Genomic DNA, 17,687 nt, shown 5'->3' on the forward strand with positions numbered 1-17,687 from the left:
TTGGTTTACAAAGGAAAAGGACAACTAGGGCTTCGAGATATTATGAGGCTTATAGGTGAATTTTAATGGCCCTCACAATTGTAAACGTGAGTTATTAAAATAAGTGTGTAAAATATATTGTAAATACTAGCAATCCTTTATTAGGAAGGAATTATTGTTGTGTCCTGTATTGATTAGTATTTTCTTATAGAACAAGGATTGTATATGTATATATTTCACGGAAGTAATACAATGAAAAATTACCCCGTAAAATTCTATTTGGCATCCGAGCCTAGGTTGTCGTAACCCTAGAATATTTTTTTGTTACTATTCACGACCTACTGCTTTTTTCTGCAATTCTCTTGCAGAACCATGGTCTATGTGTGTGTGTGTGTGATAGTGCCATGTGTGAGTAGGAGTGTCGTTGTGCTTTTATGTTGTGCGTGGTCTCAACATATTTCTACGTTCTTGCAGCAATAAGTCAGGATGCACCGTGTGTGATCTTGTTATGCCGCGTGGACTGCTACATCTAGAATCGTGTAAACTGTTACATCAAAAACTATGCATTGTAAGATAGAATGGCCTCTTTGGAAGATAGCGCTGTTTTGAAATTGGAGCGTAGTTTTCGTACACCAACCAATAATCCAGTATTGAATCATGTTGTTATTCAGAATGATGCGTCTGTTATACTAAACACCGTGAAGTTGAATGGATCAAATTACCCATTTTATTCCAAAGTTTTGGAGATGCACATCGCTAGACATGGTAGGAAGGGCTTTGTGACAGGGAGTATTAAGGAACCTGTTGAGGATAGTGCTAAGTATGAGACGTGGGAAATAGGGAATGCAATCGTAAAAAGGTGGTTGATCAATTCCATGGAACCTGTTATCATGGGATTTTTTATTCACCTACGTACTGCTACAAAAGTTTGGGAAGAGGTGGCTCAGACCTATTATGATGGTTCGGATATTTCTCAAATTTATGAATTAAAGGTTAAGTCTTTCAGACTCCATCAAGAGGGCTGGTCGGTTGGTGTGTATTACGCTGATCTCAAGTCCGTTTGGCAGAAGTTAGATCAAATGAGACCAGTTAAGATGGAGTGTGTTGTGGATCTCAAGACCCTTCGAGAAGAGATTCAAATTGATTGTGTGAATGTTTTTTTTGGCGGGTTTAGATGATATCTTTGATAACGTACGTAGTGATATTCTACGTACTCAGCCCTTACCATCTGTTGAGGAAATATTTTCTGTTGTTCGGCGTGAAGCTCAAAGACATGCCACCATGATGGGTGGGAGTAACAACCAAGGAGAGTCGCCGTCCTTGGCCATGGTCTCTCAGCCCACTGCTGCCCTTCGTCCTAGTAATCCTTCTAATCAATCGTTAAATTCTAGTCCTTTTACCCGAGAAAATAAAGATGATTTGAAGTGTATTTTCTATGGACAAACTCGTCATATTGAGGATACGTGTTTTGCCAAGCATGGGGTGCCTGATTGGTTTCCAGAATTGAAGAAGAAGCTACATGCAAAGAAGTGTGGGAGTGGGGGAAATAATGGAGGCCGTGCCTCTTTGGCCACTGCCCCACCGAAGGCTAAGGAGGCCGAGACTACCTCCAATGACCCTAGCCAAACTTTGTTGACTCATTCTACCCATAGTGATTCGTCCTCCACTGCAGGTACTGTAGGGCATGTTCTTTTGGCCTTCAATACTGAGCATCATACAGGTTGGACCAATGTTTACTTGGTGTTGGAAGCTGTGCCTCCCTAGCCACTACTCCACCGAAAGCTAAGGAGGCCGAAACTACTTCCAATGACCCTAGCCAAACTTTGTTGACTCATTCTACCCATGGTGATTTGTCCTCCACTTCAGGTACTGTAGGGCATGTTCTTTTGGCCTCCAATACTGAGCATCATACAAGTTGTATTCTAGACTCTGGTACAACGGATCATATGACATACGATAAGAATGAGTTTCAATATATGACAACATCACATAGGGAATATATTGCGATTGCTAATGGTACCTGTGCACCTGTTGTTGGTGCTAATACCGTGTATCTCACGGCCTCTCTCCCGTTGCACCGATGGTTACTTGTTCCATCTTTATCACATCATTTACTTTCAATACCACATATTACTAAACAATTAGATTATGTTCTTCTAATATATCCATCTTTTTATCTACTTCAGGATATTCAGACCAAGGACATAATTGGGCGTGGCACTAAGAGAGAGGGATTGTACTATGTGGATGATGTTGTTCCTGGAAGAGCTCATGCAGTCCGAGTGCTCCATGATATTTTTTTACAAAAAGTATGGTTATTGCATCGTCAATTAGGCCATGCATCCTTTGGCTAGTTAAGGCGTATGTTGCCTAGTTTATTTAGTGGAATAAATGAATCAGACTTACATTGTGAAATATGTATTCTTGCTACAAGCCATCGCGCTTCGTTTCCTCCTAGTATGAATAAAAGACTTTTTCCGTTTGACCTTGTGCATTCCGATGTTTAGGGGCCTTATCCAGTTGTTACTTCTTTTGGACTTCGATGGTTTTTTAGATTTGTTGATGATTGCACTCGTATGACATGGCTTTATGTGTTGAAAAATAAAAGTGATGTTAGTGCCATATTTCGGTCCTTTGCTAAGATGATTCAGACACAGTATTCTTCAGATATTAAAGTTCTACGTTTTGATAATGGAGGAGAATACATTAATTTTGAGTTGTCGGAGTTTCTCTGTGATCAAGGAATTCTCCATGAAACCACTTGTCCGTATACCCCACAACAAAATGAGGTTGAAGAGCGTAAAAATCGCCACATTTTGGAGACAGCCTGTGCCTTACTCCTTGAAGCCTCAGTTCCTCCGTGTTTTTGGCCTGAAGCTGTTACCTATGTCGTGTATGTTATTAATCATCTGCCCTCTCGAGTGGTTGGTTTTCAAACACTTCTTCAAGTTCTCACTCAACATGCTCTAATGTTGTCAAGTAATACTCTCACTCCTCGAGTGTTTGGTTGTGTGGCTTATTTTCATATTCAGAAAATACATCGTAGTAAATTAGATATGTGTGCACTACGGTGTGTCTTTATGGGTTTCTTGTCTCACCAAAAAGGGTATAAGTGTTATCATCCTGAGACTCGGCACATGTATGTAACCATGGATGTGACCTTCTCTGAAACGGAATATTTCTATACTTTCGTACCTTCAACTTCAAATCACCAGGTGGAGAACACTGTTGGTAATCTAAGTTGGTTGGATCTAGGAAGAGATATGGTGGTCGAACAACGTGTAGAACCTGGAACTGTTGGTGCTGTCACATCTCCCCCTAAATCTAACCAACTCATATTACCAACAGTGTTCTTCCCCTGGTGATCTAAAGTTGAAGGTACGGAAGTATAGAAATATTCCACGTAATGATGTGAGTACTTATAAATTGCCATCAAGACAAAATCAAGATGTGCCTCCTGATAGGTTTTCTCCTGAAGGAAAGGTGAAGTATCTGATAGCCAACTATGTATCATGCAATAAGCTTGCACCAGAGCGTCAGACTTTGGTGAGTAATATGGAGTCTATCCAGGTACTAACTCGAGTGGAGGAAGCTCTAAAAGATCCAAAGTGGGCAAAAGCAATGGATGAGGAAATGTTGGCATTGTAGAAAAATAATACTTTGGAGGTGATGATGCTACCTGTAGGAAAGAAGACAGTGGGATGCTGTTGGGTATTTACAGTTAAATATAAAGTTGATGGAACAGTAGATAGACACAAAGCAAGGTTGGTGGCTAAAGGGTATACCCAAACATATGGAATGGATTACTAGGAAACATTCTCCCCGGTTGCCAAGATGAATATGGTACGTGTTCTTATCTTTTTAGTTGCATACATGGACTGGCCAATAAAACAGTTTGATGTGAAGAATGCGTTTCTCCATGGAAATTTGGAGGAAGAAGTGTATATGGTTTTTCCTCCTGGATATAGTAATGGTGGGAACACCGGAGTATGTCGGTTGCGTAAGTCACTCTATGGACTTAAGCAATCGCCTCGTGCATGGTTTGGTAGATTTACTCAAGTCATGAGAAAGAATGGATATTGTTAGAATCATTCTGATCATACTTTATTTGTGAAGCGTAGACAGAATAAAGTAACAGCCTTGATTATTTATGTAGATGACATGATTATAATAAGAGATGACGTTGAGGAGATGTCCAAGTTACAAGGAAATCTCGCGGCCGAGTTCGAGATGAAGGACTTAAGGGATTTGAAGTATTTTCTGGGAATTTAAGTTGCTTTCTCGTCTAAATGTATCTTCTTGTCTCAACGTAAATATGTACTGGATTTATTCAAAGAAACTGGTATGTTGGCGTGTAAGCTGGTAAAGACTCCTATTGTTGAGAAACATCATTTGTGTTTGGATTTGAAGCAGAAACCGGTTGATAAAGGTAGATATCAGAGACTTATAAGAAGACTGATTTATTTGGTTCATACTCGTCCTGATATTGCATATCCTGTGAGTGTTGTGAATCAGTTTATGCATTCACCGAATGTGGATCATATGGTTGCTGTTATGCATATCTTGGCATACTTGAAGTCGGAAACTGAAAAATGAGTCTTGTATAGAAAAAACAAGCATTTAAGGATTAAAGGGTTTACTGATGCAGATTGGGCATGTGATGTAATTGATGGACGATCTACTTCTGGGTATTTTACCTTCGTTGAAGGGAATTTGGTGACATGGCGAAGTAAAAAGCAGAAGTTGGTGTCACGGTCTTCAGCTAAGGTCGAATGTAGAGGTATGGCTCAAGGAATCTGTGAAATCCTTTGGCTACAAAAACTTCTTTGGGAACTTGGGTTTAAGCCGAAGGATACCATGAAGTTGTTTTGTGATTACAAGTCAACAAGAGACATAGCTAATAATCCATTACAACATGATAGAACTAAGCATGTAGAGGTTGATCGTCATTTTATCTAAGAGAAGGATTCGTAGCCAACCCCCTTCTAACTTGTTGTTCATTGGCCAATAATTTGTCTAGCAATAAAAGCCAAATAAAAGAGAGCACTTTAGGAGGGAGATGCAACTCCCAGATAAACCTCTGTTGCCACTTGGTGTTCATATTAGCGCCTAAATCCAACACATAGGCAGACTTCCTAGTAAAGTTACCATCACTAGTTGGTCCTTATATACATTTGCCTGACAAGCCACTAGTACTATTCACAAGAATATTGACAATGGATCAAATATTCTATATTCCAATTCCCACTATGGCAAAAATCAACGACAGACGATGTAAGCGTAGTTGACGAAAGTTGTTGAAGAAAAGGTTTTAGAAGAGGCTCACAATTTGACCAATAATCGTCCAAAATTTAATATTCTCACTGGATCTGATACATCAAACTATACCTCTTCTCAACAACCGACCACTATCTATGTAGCGTTTCCAAGTACAATAAAGTCAAGTTTTTTTGATATAGAAATTTAAAAGATTTAATTCTATTAGAATTTACCATAAAAAATCAAAGTGCTATTTTCTTAATGTAATATTTGCTCACACACACGTCATATCATATAAACAATCAAGAAAAATGAAAAACACCATAAAAAGGAAAATTCTGGAATCTCTCGAAGGCATATGCCATATTTACGTACAAAAATAAATATCACAAACTTCAGAGACAAAAACCCAAAATAAATAAAATAATAAAATAAATATTAAAAAAAAATCACATTTTCCTCGTGAAAAGCCCGGCGGCCAGGCTTCCCTAAAATGTTTCGCTTTCACACTCGCAAAAACCTCAGAAGACAATCTCATCATCATCACATTTAACCATGGCGGCAGCCACCAACCAAAATCATTTCTTCTGACAGGTGTACGCTACTTCTCCAAATTTCCAGCTTGAATGGGTGTATAGCTTAAGCTTCATCACCCTTGGCGGCTTATCTAATATCAACACCCCTTCTCCTCTTCTTCACAAGTCTCCGGTGATGCTCGGATTTCTCTGCGCGCGCCGCAAGACTTGGATCGTCAGTTCCCTCTCAGCCTTCACCCACGGCTCGGCGGCGGCTCACAAAACCCGCCTCCTCCTCCAAACCCACAGTCGCCCGATTCATCAACAAATCGCTAACTTCTCTTGCGGGTTTGAGAACCGACGATACCATTCGAGCCAGCTCGGCTCGGACTGCGGTGCCGGTGCGGCATCTATATGGCACGGCTTGCTTCCCTCTTCCGGCAATAGCAGATCTCGAAATCTCTGCAGGCCGGCCATCCACTACGAACGAGAGGGTTCTTGGAATGCCGCGTGGGATGCACGTCCCGCTCGTTGGCTTCACCGCCCCGATTCCGCTTGGCTACTCTTTGGCGTCCGCAACTGCCTGGCCCCGACCAATTGGGCTGTGGACTCGGCTCCCGGTGAAAACAATGACGTTTACAATTCGAAGACGGACTGTGATTCGAAAAGCTCGGCTTCTCCTGAGAACATTATTGATGATAGCTCCGCCGCTGATTACAGAGTCACAGGTCATATTTTGTATATAATGTTAACTAAGATCGGTTTGATCAAATTATTGACATGGTTTCAATTAGTTGTTAAGTTTTCTGTATCAAGTATTAATTTTTGTTTTTGAAATAACTGACAAAAAAAAGGTTTTTTTTTTGGGTATTTGGATGTCCACCAAGATTTGTGAATTGTTTAATTGGTTCACTGAATGCCCTAATTTCTTAACTTTTCCTTTTGGTAGCTTTTGGGTGCTTTTGCTGATGCGTTGTTTAGTGAAATTTTGTGTATCTTTGTGGGTACATACACAAGTTTCTACTTTTTCTGCATTTGTTTGTTTAACGGAAACTTGTTCAATTTTTCGTCACAATACTCGGAACCTTTAAATTGATACTGTTTGAGAAAATAACAGGGGTTCCAGCTGATGGCCGATGCCTATTCAGGGCCATAGCCCACGTGGCTTGCTTGAGAAATGGGGAGGAAGCTCCTGATGAGAATCGTCAGAGAGATCTTGCTGATGAATTAAGAGCTCAGGTAACTGCATTCATTTTTAGGCATTGAATCTTTCGCCAAATTGTTTATGTTTCATGGTCTTATTGGAAGTGATTATGACTGGTGTAGGTTGTCGATGAGCTTTTAAAGAGGCGGAAGGAAACAGAGTGGTAAGCTTTTCTTATTTTTTTTTTTAATTGTGGATTTTGCCAATCTTTTTTAGGTTGCACTGATTCTTTTTGTTTTTGTGTTAGAGAAATAATTGGGGTATGTTGTATTCTATGTTATGTATGTTTAGGTTCATTGAAGGTGATTTTGATGCGTATGTGAAGAGACTTCAACAACCTTATGTTTGGGGTGGTGAACCTGAGTTGCTAATGGCTTCTCATGTGTTAAAGTGAGTTTTGTACTGTGTTTTATTTTACCTTTTAACCATGATATTCTTACAAAAGTATGGCTACATTGTTGGTGATTGTGTTGCGCTTCTCTGGCGTCTGGTTTAGTTTTCAATTTGTATATGGTCGACTTTCTTTAATTTATATCAATGGTATGTTTTGGGTTTTTGTTTGAATCTCCTTATATGCATATGATGGTCTCAATAAATAGGTCGCGTTGTCATTGTGCTGGACAATCTTTACCATTATGGAAAATTTAGTTTGGAAACTTTTTCAGTAAAAAGGTGAAAGGGAAAACGTTAAATTAGAAATGAAATTATTATCAAACGGCCCCATGGTTTCTCTTCTCATGGTGTTTTCATATTCTTTAATTAGTCTTTATCCATCTTTTCCCAGATTCTACATTGGTGTATTTCTTGCAAATGGGCTGCAACATGCATTTTCTTTTCTTGGTTTAGAGTTCAAGTTTGGTTGGTTTGGTTGCATACTATATGGTGTCAATCCCTTTTTTCTTTCTTGATTCATTTCTAAGGCGGAAACTAACTATCAGGTACTCTTGGATATAGCTTCCTGCCTAATATTCATATCTGACACAACTTTTATTGCTCAGGACACCGATATCAGTGTTCATGGTAGATAGAAGCTCGTCTGGTTTGGTGAACATAGCAAAATATGGTGAAGAGTATCAGAAAGAAGAGGAGAAACCAATCAATGTGCTCTTTCACGGATATGGTCACTATGACATCTTGGAGTCTTTCTCAGAACAGAGTTTGCAGAAACTAAGCATGTAGAAGTTGGATATGGTTTATATAAAACACAGTTTCCTTTTAGATTAAATAAATCACATTGTCGTAGAAGAGCTTGCATTGGGAGTGAGGGAAGAGTCTCACTGATGACGAACATGTCTCAAGTTTGGTAGTGCTACAATGACCTTGATTCAAGTAATGATAGGTTTAGAGTTAGGCTGAAGGAAAAGGTAGGCTAGTCCGGCAACTGCTGGCTGATGACGAGGAGTCAACTAGCAATGCCAGCTTCTTAGGGATAATGATTTGAATAAATGTTTATTCCAGGCCAGCTATTGGAGTTCAACTGCATTTACTAATCTGGCTGGTTCAGTTTTGTAGGTTTATGATTTCTGTTTTAAATTCATACACACATTGACTTTATACTTTAGTTTCCTGATGTTCTGGTTGGTTCACACATTCTACAAGTCGGAACAATGTTCTTTTTCTCAGACTGTTCAGGATATGGATTTTTTTTTTTTTCAATTTAACATGGCCAGGTGGAGATACTTCTTTAAGTGCAACGGGTTTCTGGCGCTATCCTCGGTGTTTTTATATGATGGCGCTACATGCTGTTCTTGTGCTGTGGGTTCCTATTTCACTTCATATACTTCCAACTTCATTGTAGCATATGCTGAATTCCCAAATTTCTTTTAACTTTGGAGTTTCATAGGCGGTTAACCGGGCTTGAAAACTTTAGATTTATACAGGAGTTGTTGAACATGATCATCGTCCCACCAGTGAAACATTTTCTCCTGGTTGTTTTAGATTTCTAATTTGTTACATCTTGTAGGAGGAAAAGTAGAAGTTTTTATTTTTCTGTTAAGGGGAAAGGTAGAAGTTTTTATTTTTCGGTTAAGGGGAAAGGTAGAAGTTTAGGCAGACGGAAATGAGTCTGAGATTTGTTCCCTAGTACAAATATTGCAGGGTGACTGGAAATGTATAATTTTTTGACCAAAAAAATTTGGAAATATATATAAGCAGATTTTAAGATGCACAGAAAGTTCACTCATCTTTTCTCACTTTGTGGATTCTACAGTAATACCTTGATAAATGAATGTTCGATAAATTGATAATAATTTTTTTTAGTCCCCATAGTATTCATTCATAGAGATTTTACTGTATTTCTTCTTCATGTTTTTCTCTTATTTGTGAATCACTTTCTATATACATTATGCTTCAGTCATCTTTATTTAATTTATTTTACAGTAATGATCTATAAATCCACTAATATTAAAACAGATACATTAATCTATTTCAAGTCATGATGTTTTTTATTACAAGTGATATTACTCTAAGTTAGATTAAAGAAAATGTTGAGAGTTTAAACTCGAGATGCGATTATTAACAGAGTATGTCTTCGTGTGAACCATGTTTAACATTTTCTTCTTCATGCGAACCATGTTCAACATTTTATTCTTGCCTCACATTTTCAATAAGTTTGGTATGCTTAAGTTGTTTGGAAAATGAGTCAGTAATTTGCAATTGGGGACCAAGCTGATGTGACTTGAGAGCCGGAATGTTGGGTTTCATATTTTCATCCATCATCCATGTGTTGTTCCGTTCAAGACTGTACAATTAAGAGGAAATTGTAATAATAGTCTCTTAACTTTAACTTAATTAGAACAATGGTCATTTAACTAAAATTCATGACTATTGGTCCCTTAACTCCTTAAAATGTGCAATTATGATCTTTTTCGTCAACTGTATCAGGACTTCCGTCAAAATGAGTCAATGTTTAAATAATCATTTCTACAATTGGGTTAAAGTTGAGGGACAGTTTCAACTATATTTTTTATTCAACCTCATGTTTTGAGGAGTTAAGGGACCAATGGTCATTAATTTTTAGCTGATGGATCATTTCTACTATTTTCTCTACAATTAATAAAGCTATATTTTTGTTTACCATCATTAAGTGGTGGTAATACTCACTACCCTACTTATTATCGTTGGACGAGTTAACATTTTGAGACTTGTGTCTATTCACTATACAAATCTTGAAACTTAAACTCATCTAATGGTTTTAAATAGGGTAGTGATCATCACCATCACTTGAGGTTGAGGGTGGTGAGCAAAAATATTCTATATTAAAGCAAATTATGTATTTATTTGGAATAAATATTACATATATCAAATAGCATATCCTCTTACTTATCAGCTGCACTGCATTCTTACTAATTTATCAAAACTTAAGACCTCTTACTTATAAGTGAAGAACAATATAATTAAATTGTAGTACTAGCTGCTGTAAAAAGATAGGAATTTAATTTTGATAAATGATACCACCTTCATTATTCCCAAGCAAAATCCCATATAATTTGTTATTACAAATCAGTAGCCCTTCCAATTACATAATTCTCGTGACAAAATCCATATGTTATTGCTGCTTGTTTACAGTATATAATGCTCTTCCTATACACTCACAACGTACTCTCCCTGCGCTCTCATCCTCGTATTCCTACACTGTCCACAAAGAAATAACTTCATAAAAGAATGACCAGCCTATAAACAGCATCAAACCACACCGTGTATCTTCGATCTCTCCGACGACAATGCCAGAAGGGACGTTGATAAACGAAGTCTTGAAACAATTCGGGCAATGCGTATGCTATGGGTTGGGGACAAAGGTGCCAACGTAACCAACCCCCGCAATGAAAAATGCCATGGATTGGATGAACAGGTAGATGAAGTAGCCGTTCTTTCCAAATGAAAGATCGTAGCACCCGCAGAAGAAGAGGTAGAATCCAACAATGAGCTCAAGCATATGCAGTCTGTTATTGGTAACCATAAGAACAGAAAACGTAAACTTCATATCCTCGCTTTCAAAACAGATGTAGCATTTTACGTAAGGAATTACCCGATGATGTTTTCTATGAAAGGAATTATGGACATATGGATTAACAAGTGAAACAAAAGGCAAAGAATCATATACCTTTCTCCAATCCTTATTCGAGGTTTCCTCGAAGCTTTTGCACCTGATTTTGTTTTGAGAGCATCCCCCAGTTTCTCAGTGACGACCCATTCGTTTACTCTCCCTGCTTCAAACAGACCTATAAGTGTTGCCTTGGTCCGGTGCAGAGACATGACATTCTCGAAGAGGATCCAGAAAATTAATAGGTGGAGTGATCTGTAAATATGACCTTTGAAAGTATTAGTAATCAATAGTTAACTTTGAACGAAAACATTTATTGCATTATCTGTTAATGCAGAGATAGGCTTTAGTTTGTCATAGTTTGAACCTTGGAGTTCCAACAGCATTGAGGAGAGTAATGGTGGACGGAATGTAAACAGCACCCCAAATGGGAACTTGAACTTCAGGAACAAAAACCGTTGCAGGTAAAATGATACAGTAGAAGACAAAGGTGACAACATGTGCTACAATTTTGCGCACAAAGAAAAAGCTGTAGATGACATGAAACTTCTTCATTGGGGACACCCTCTGCATAATATTATAAAGTAGCAGTGAGTATGGAGAAATAAAAAGACATAGTACTTCGGCCCTTGTGACTTGGTTTTAAATTTAGGCAGAAACAAAATAGAAATGTGTTTCCGGGGGGTGGTGTTTAATTTACCTTGTTTCTTACAATCTCCATCGCCATCTTTCGGAAGAGATTAGCAGGGCCACAAGACCATCGATGCTGTTGATAACGGTAGGCTTTGAAAGTACTTGGCAATTCATTTTTCACCTGAAATGTACATAATTATTAATATTGGATCAAAAGTGAAATATCACTGAACAGGCAAAGACCAACGGAAAATTGTCTGCAAGTTACTCTCTAATCAGAAGGTTAGTAAGTAAAGAAGGGATTTTCTGTGACCGGATTTCTACTAAAACGGTACAGTTTTTCATTTGCAAGGTAATTTTCGAAACCTCAATAGCAGGAGATGATTATCATGGAAATTGTCTTTCTTAAGGCATAATTAAATCCAGCATCTTGTAAACGTAGGTAGCTAAGATTTCTCGATATTTTGACAAGACTGTTATCGTTTGGCAAATTTGATTACCTTAAGGTCAGAAAGATATATGAATTTCCACCCTCTTAGACTCGCTCGGACAGCTAAATCCATATCCTCCACAGTTGTGCGGTCCTTCCATCCTCCGGCCTCATTGAGCGCTGCAATTCTCCACACGCCAGCCGTGCCTGCATCACGCATTCTCCCATGTCGTCAATTGGGGAAACTGAAAACCATTTTATATTTCCGTCAATTTTTAAGAAGTGCTTTACCATTGAAACCAAAGAAGGCATGAGTTGCAGACCCCACTTCTTGCTCCACCGTGAAATGGTAATCTAATGACATCTCTTGCATTCTTGTCATCAAGCACTCATCAGAATTTACTACAACACCACCAAGAAATCATCATCACACCTTTACCCTTGTGTGTTTTTACAACTCTATTTTATATTAGATAGTAAAGAGCTATCCTCTTCGTCAAAAGGTAAATAGATATTTTATGACAGAATCTAAACAAACTCAATCACACATCCACAGAATTTTTTAAAATCCCTGAAATTCTCAAGTGCTCAACTAATCGTGGATTGAGTTTCTTATGCTTCAAAGTAGAAAAACCTTTATGATGTTATGCTAACAAATATGTACTAATACTTCTCTTCTTATTCGAACATTGATCCAGAGAGTGTAGCACACTATTATAGTCAACTTGGCTACGCCACGGTCTTATCATATTTTTAAGCTCTATCTAGGTTTATATATTTAAGGAACCCAAACTAATTAATACGTTTAAGAAGCAATCAACTCACATTCCACATAAAGTATGGCTCGCACTAATTAAACAAGTTTAAATAAGTAGAATAGGAAGAATAATAATAATAATAATAATAAAACAATAATGGTAATTAAGAAGAAATAATAATAATTACCGAATTTCCAACGGGTTTGGACAAGAGCAACATCAGGGTTATGGATGAGAAATGGAATGGTGCGCCAGAGAAAATCAGGGTCAGGTTGGAAGTCAGCATCAAAGATGGCGACAAAGTCACACTGTTTGACATAACTGTGCTTCATTCCTTCTTTCAGAGCCCCTGCTTTGTAACCATTTCTGTTGTCCCTGATCTCGTACTTTATGTTTATTCCCTTACTTGCCCATCTTTTCACTTCTAGCTCCACCAAATCCTGTTGTTTATAGGTCAAAATCCATCACATTTTGAAATGTTTGTCGATTTAATTGGGCAAGTTTTGGTTTTTTGTTTTAGGTTTTGATGGGGAAATTGCTGCATTGGACTTTCCCAGAAGGGAAATACTTGCAGAAGGGGATATTAATTAGTGGCATGGCTGAGTTTCTCTCTCATGTTTTGACCCAGATGATTTTTTATTTTTAGTCTACACCCAAATTATTAATTTTCTTGGGGAAAGTTGATTGAAGAAATTTTTATATTTAAATTAATCAAAATATTAAAACACGTTGAGCAAAATGCACATAAAAACTCATAAAATGTGCAAAAGTTAAGGTATTTGTGACATTGAGACTTTTAAAAAGCTATTCCGTCTTTTCCTTATAAAATATGAATGAGATACCACATTGTAAGTAGATAAGGGTGATTTTTCTTTGTGATGTCAGTATCAACTCTCGAGTTCAGATATAAAAATTCTCTTAGACAGCCTTATCTATTATCTATTATGTTGTTATACTATCAATCTTAGGAATCGATTAAATGAACTTTTGTCTCGATGCCAATCTATATTTGCACTCCACCAACCATAACATATCAGTCTATCAACTATGAAAATGTAAAGAAAAACTCATCATCAATTTTAATAAATCAGTTAGAAGAAAGAACCTTGATGGCTGGATCTGTTGAATCATCAAGAACTTGGATGATGACCCTATCAGTTGGCCAGGAAAGCCCACATGCAGCTCCAATTGATAGCTGATAAACCTGCATTAAGTACCACAATGTTACACTAAAAACTCCAATTGATAGCTGATGAACTTTCTTCATTCTTTTATATACAACCATGCATTTATAGGTGGGGAAATAAATTGGTATCAAACTCACCATCCACAAGATTCAAATTTAAGAACTCTCACTTACAAATAAAGAAGAATATCACTGGACAGTAACTCCAAAACCAAATCTAAGCTACCAAAAAAGAACAAACAAAAGAGTACCTCTTTTTCATTGTACATAGGAATTTGCACTAGAACCATAGGATAAGCCGAGTTGCCAAGCTCAACATCATCCTTAACAGCTTCCCATTTCCACTTCTTCTCAGGCTTTCTCCTAAACAGCTTAATCAATGTTATGACAATGCCCATGTATACCTTCTCCACAAAAAGCATCACAGACATCCCCAAGCACAAAACCACCAACAGCTTCAGCAACGGCACGATTAGCGGTGCCTTTGCTTGCTGCAAAACCAACCCTATTTGCCCTCCTTGCAATGCCTCCATTGTCAAGAGAAAGCAATGAAAACTGAGTTGGCTGGGACAATAAGTGTTTATTTTGGGTTTGGGACTAGAAGTGCTTATAAGGTCCCTGCTGGCTTTGCGAAAAGAACAAGTTTCTTGTTTCTGTCTAGCTTTTGGTTGTATTGGTGGGTACTGATTTTTTCTTGTGAGTTACTTCAACCAAATGCTCGAGAGCTGGATGGAATTTTCAGGGAGTTGGGTTTTATGATCACAAAGGAAAAATTGGAGACTTCACTCAAAAATCACCAAAAAAAAAATAAAAATAAAAATGTTACAAAAGCAACGCAGAGAAATCTGGATTTTCTTGCTTCTGACGAGAGAGAAAGAGAGACTCTTAAAATTGTAATTTTAAGGCCACTCTTTCTCTTCACCAGTGGTTGAATCCAGAGAAGGGTTAGCTTCTGAGCCTGATGAAGTGTATGTATATATAGAGAAAAATAGGAGACAGGTCAAAATGATGAGGACAGTGGACCGGAAACAATGTGCATGTTATACTCCGGCAGCGTTTATATTACAATTTACAATATGTTAAAGAAAAATAGAGTTGTTATTAACATAAATTTGTCATTGAAGCCTCTATAAAATTCCTTTTGGTTCTACTATATTTTCTTCTTAGCTTTAAATTTTCATTAACTGTAATTTGCTAGTTTAGATATCATTTTCTTGGAAGGTGAAACCTTGGCTGTACTTGAATTAAGCCTTTCTAAATTCATGAATCATTGGGATGGACTCCTCCAGACCAGCTAAATTATTTCTTCAAAAGTTTAAATTAAATTGAATCATTTGTTCAAACAATACTCTACAACAATATGATTGCGTTCAAATTGATAATTTGACTAACATACAGTTATAGGAGATATGTTATTCGCACTCTAAAAAAGTGGTAGAGACGAACATTATCAACATATTGATTTTTACTAGATGAGTATGATTTAATTTATTTACTACACATCCATTAGGTGTTAATCGTCTCCGCCACCAAGAAGTGGTGAGTGAAGATATTTCCTTTTTATTTAGATTTACGTGACTTCAAGTAATCAGACCATACATAATCCATATGTGCAGGGGAGGACGTGTACACATTGTAAGCTAAAGGATCCGTCAATATGCTCTAATTAAGCCCGCATGCATTCAGATCTCTGTGGCTGTTTCTAGATTACAAGTGAAAGTTTAAGGCCTGGAAGGAAATGATTGGGAAGGATCATCCTCTTATCACAACGCGCAGGTCCTCTATGTGACAATAACTCTATTCCTATATATATGGTATCATATCTTTTATTTCATCGTGAAAACAAATATTTGCGTGATAAAATGTTCATTTCGTCACATAAGATAACAACAATTTCGCGGTAACATAAGATTTTAGTGCCATATTTTGCGCTATAGAAGTCAATTTTGTGCAACATAAGAGTTCATCACCTCAGCGCTTTTGGGAGACGAATAGTTTGCGCTGTTCGTCGCGTGAAAACCCTTTTAAAAAAAAAAAACAAAAATTAAAAATTAATCCTTGAGCAATGACATAAGAGTTCGTTGCCTCGGCCCCTTTGGCTTTCGAAATGGTCCTGATCAATTGTGTTAGTACCATACTCTTTGAAACTGTCGAGCATCTGTTAATTTTATACCTTCGAAGTTACTAACATTAATGCACAACACTAAATTCATCAATAAGATCGCGAAGATGATTATTGGTAATCTTGTTTACTTTTGTGCATGGGACGGTGATCTTACTGGCCACTCATACACATGCATGGAAGAATCGACAACCCAACTGTGGGGGTCGTAAATATCAATCAGACTGTGGAGGTGCACCATTAACAAAGAATTTCTTATGTCACATGGTACTAAGCCCCTTCAAAAGTACAATAAGAAAATGATAAAACATCCACAATATTTCATAATAATAATATTTTTGGTTGAAAAATATTTATTAATTGAAAGCATAAAAAATGACAAACACATTGATATATTGAGAATAGGAAAATGTTAGGAAGACTAAATTTTTAGACTATTTTTTATAGATCACATGATGTGATGGTGGATGGTTGAGCTTTTTTTTTTAAAAGAAATACGATTCTCTCTCCTTCTATTTCCCTTCCCTTCCCTTCCCTCTCTCCCTCTCATAGATAGCTTTGTGTCTTCTTTTGGCTATTAAAAATTAACACATAATTTTGACGTGATTTAACTGTAACCGTTCAAATAGGAGATGAGGAAAGAGATGAGAGATTAAGAGAGGAGAGAATCATCCTCCTTTTTTTAATGATTTAAAAAGTCCAATTATTAACTGTTATATTATGTAATTTACAAAAATAGTCTAAAATTTTGGTCTCCATAGCTTGGCCGTTGACAATATAATTAGAAAGCATACGCAGGATATAGATCTAAGTAGGGACGTGGCATTTAGGCAGCCTTCCATGCATGTAGGCAGCTTAATTATGACACTTAAATGATACTTATATCATAATGTCTTCTAATTCTGCGATGGAACACCTAATAGGATTTGATAATGATATTAATTACTTGATTTTAATCAAAAAGTGGTTGTTCGAAGACAAACGAGGGTTACAGACTCATCATAGTCTTTTCCAAGAGGTTATAGATCAATACCCGAACGATCGATACAAGAAACTTGTTTATTATCATTTTTGTATAAAAGAAAGTTATTAATTTAATATAATGCTGACTTTCGTAGCACAAATCACTTACATATGTGGAAAGCCTTTAAGGGATTCTTATTTTTTTTATAAAAATAGAGATTAGTTGTGGGGTTCACATCATATCGAACTTTAACGATCTGAATAGTCTATTTTTTTTTAGTTCCACCTCATAGATAATCCTTTCAAAATATTAGCCAAATCGGAAATATTTAAGACATCTAATTGGATTCAAATAAATTAACGAATACTTTGTTATTTATATAAGAAACAATGAATTGAATTTTTGTAAGGATGATCTATGAATCAAGTCTTACAAAATAGACGTTTAAATTGTTTAAGTTCAATATGAAGTGAGCCCCACACCTAATTCTCATTAAAAAAAAAAAAAAAAAAGATGAGAATCGCTTTGCGTAAAGAGCATGTATATATGAGATGTACATGCTTCAACATCGACCCGTTCGATTTGCATGGCCGAA

The 17,687-nt window shown here is 37.0% G+C and overlaps 3 protein-coding genes across 3 annotated transcripts; 2 read left to right on the plus strand and 1 right to left on the minus strand.

Annotated features, from left to right (window-relative positions):
• Window positions 1-557: 557 nt before the first annotated feature.
• On the plus strand, window positions 558-4,251 carry LOC137747989 (uncharacterized). The gene is made up of 9 exons (XM_088677235.1): window positions 558-1,127; window positions 1,198-1,651; window positions 1,846-2,027; window positions 2,166-2,261; window positions 2,487-2,903; window positions 3,195-3,275; window positions 3,358-3,549; window positions 3,874-3,966; window positions 4,096-4,251. Exons 1-9 carry the CDS (start codon window positions 558-560, stop codon window positions 4,249-4,251), a joined length of 2,241 nt encoding a protein of 746 aa, XP_088533361.1.
• Window positions 4,252-5,635: 1,384 nt separating this feature from the next.
• On the plus strand, window positions 5,636-8,579 carry LOC137747473 (uncharacterized). Its single transcript, XM_068487586.2, has 5 exons — window positions 5,636-6,481; window positions 6,871-6,992; window positions 7,080-7,120; window positions 7,249-7,347; window positions 7,956-8,579. The coding sequence occupies exons 1-5, from the start codon at window positions 5,950-5,952 to the stop codon at window positions 8,134-8,136; spliced, it is 975 nt and encodes a 324-aa protein (XP_068343687.2). The 5' UTR covers window positions 5,636-5,949; the 3' UTR covers window positions 8,137-8,579.
• Window positions 8,580-10,389: 1,810 nt separating this feature from the next.
• LOC137748837 (glucomannan 4-beta-mannosyltransferase 9) lies at window positions 10,390-15,160 on the minus strand. The gene is made up of 9 exons (XM_068489026.2): window positions 14,258-15,160; window positions 13,926-14,024; window positions 13,008-13,260; window positions 12,354-12,464; window positions 12,133-12,269; window positions 11,700-11,813; window positions 11,367-11,566; window positions 11,060-11,254; window positions 10,390-10,898 (listed from the first exon to the last, which is right to left on the minus strand). The coding sequence occupies exons 1-9, from the start codon at window positions 14,537-14,539 to the stop codon at window positions 10,736-10,738; spliced, it is 1,554 nt and encodes a 517-aa protein (XP_068345127.2). The 5' UTR covers window positions 14,540-15,160; the 3' UTR covers window positions 10,390-10,735.
• Between the last annotated feature and the right edge of the window lie 2,527 nt (window positions 15,161-17,687).

The sequence above is a fragment of the Pyrus communis genome, chromosome 2 (genome assembly GCF_041283825.1).
Source record: "Pyrus communis isolate YQ-2024b chromosome 2, ASM4128382v1, whole genome shotgun sequence".
NCBI classification, from domain to species: Eukaryota; Viridiplantae; Streptophyta; class Magnoliopsida; order Rosales; family Rosaceae; genus Pyrus; species Pyrus communis.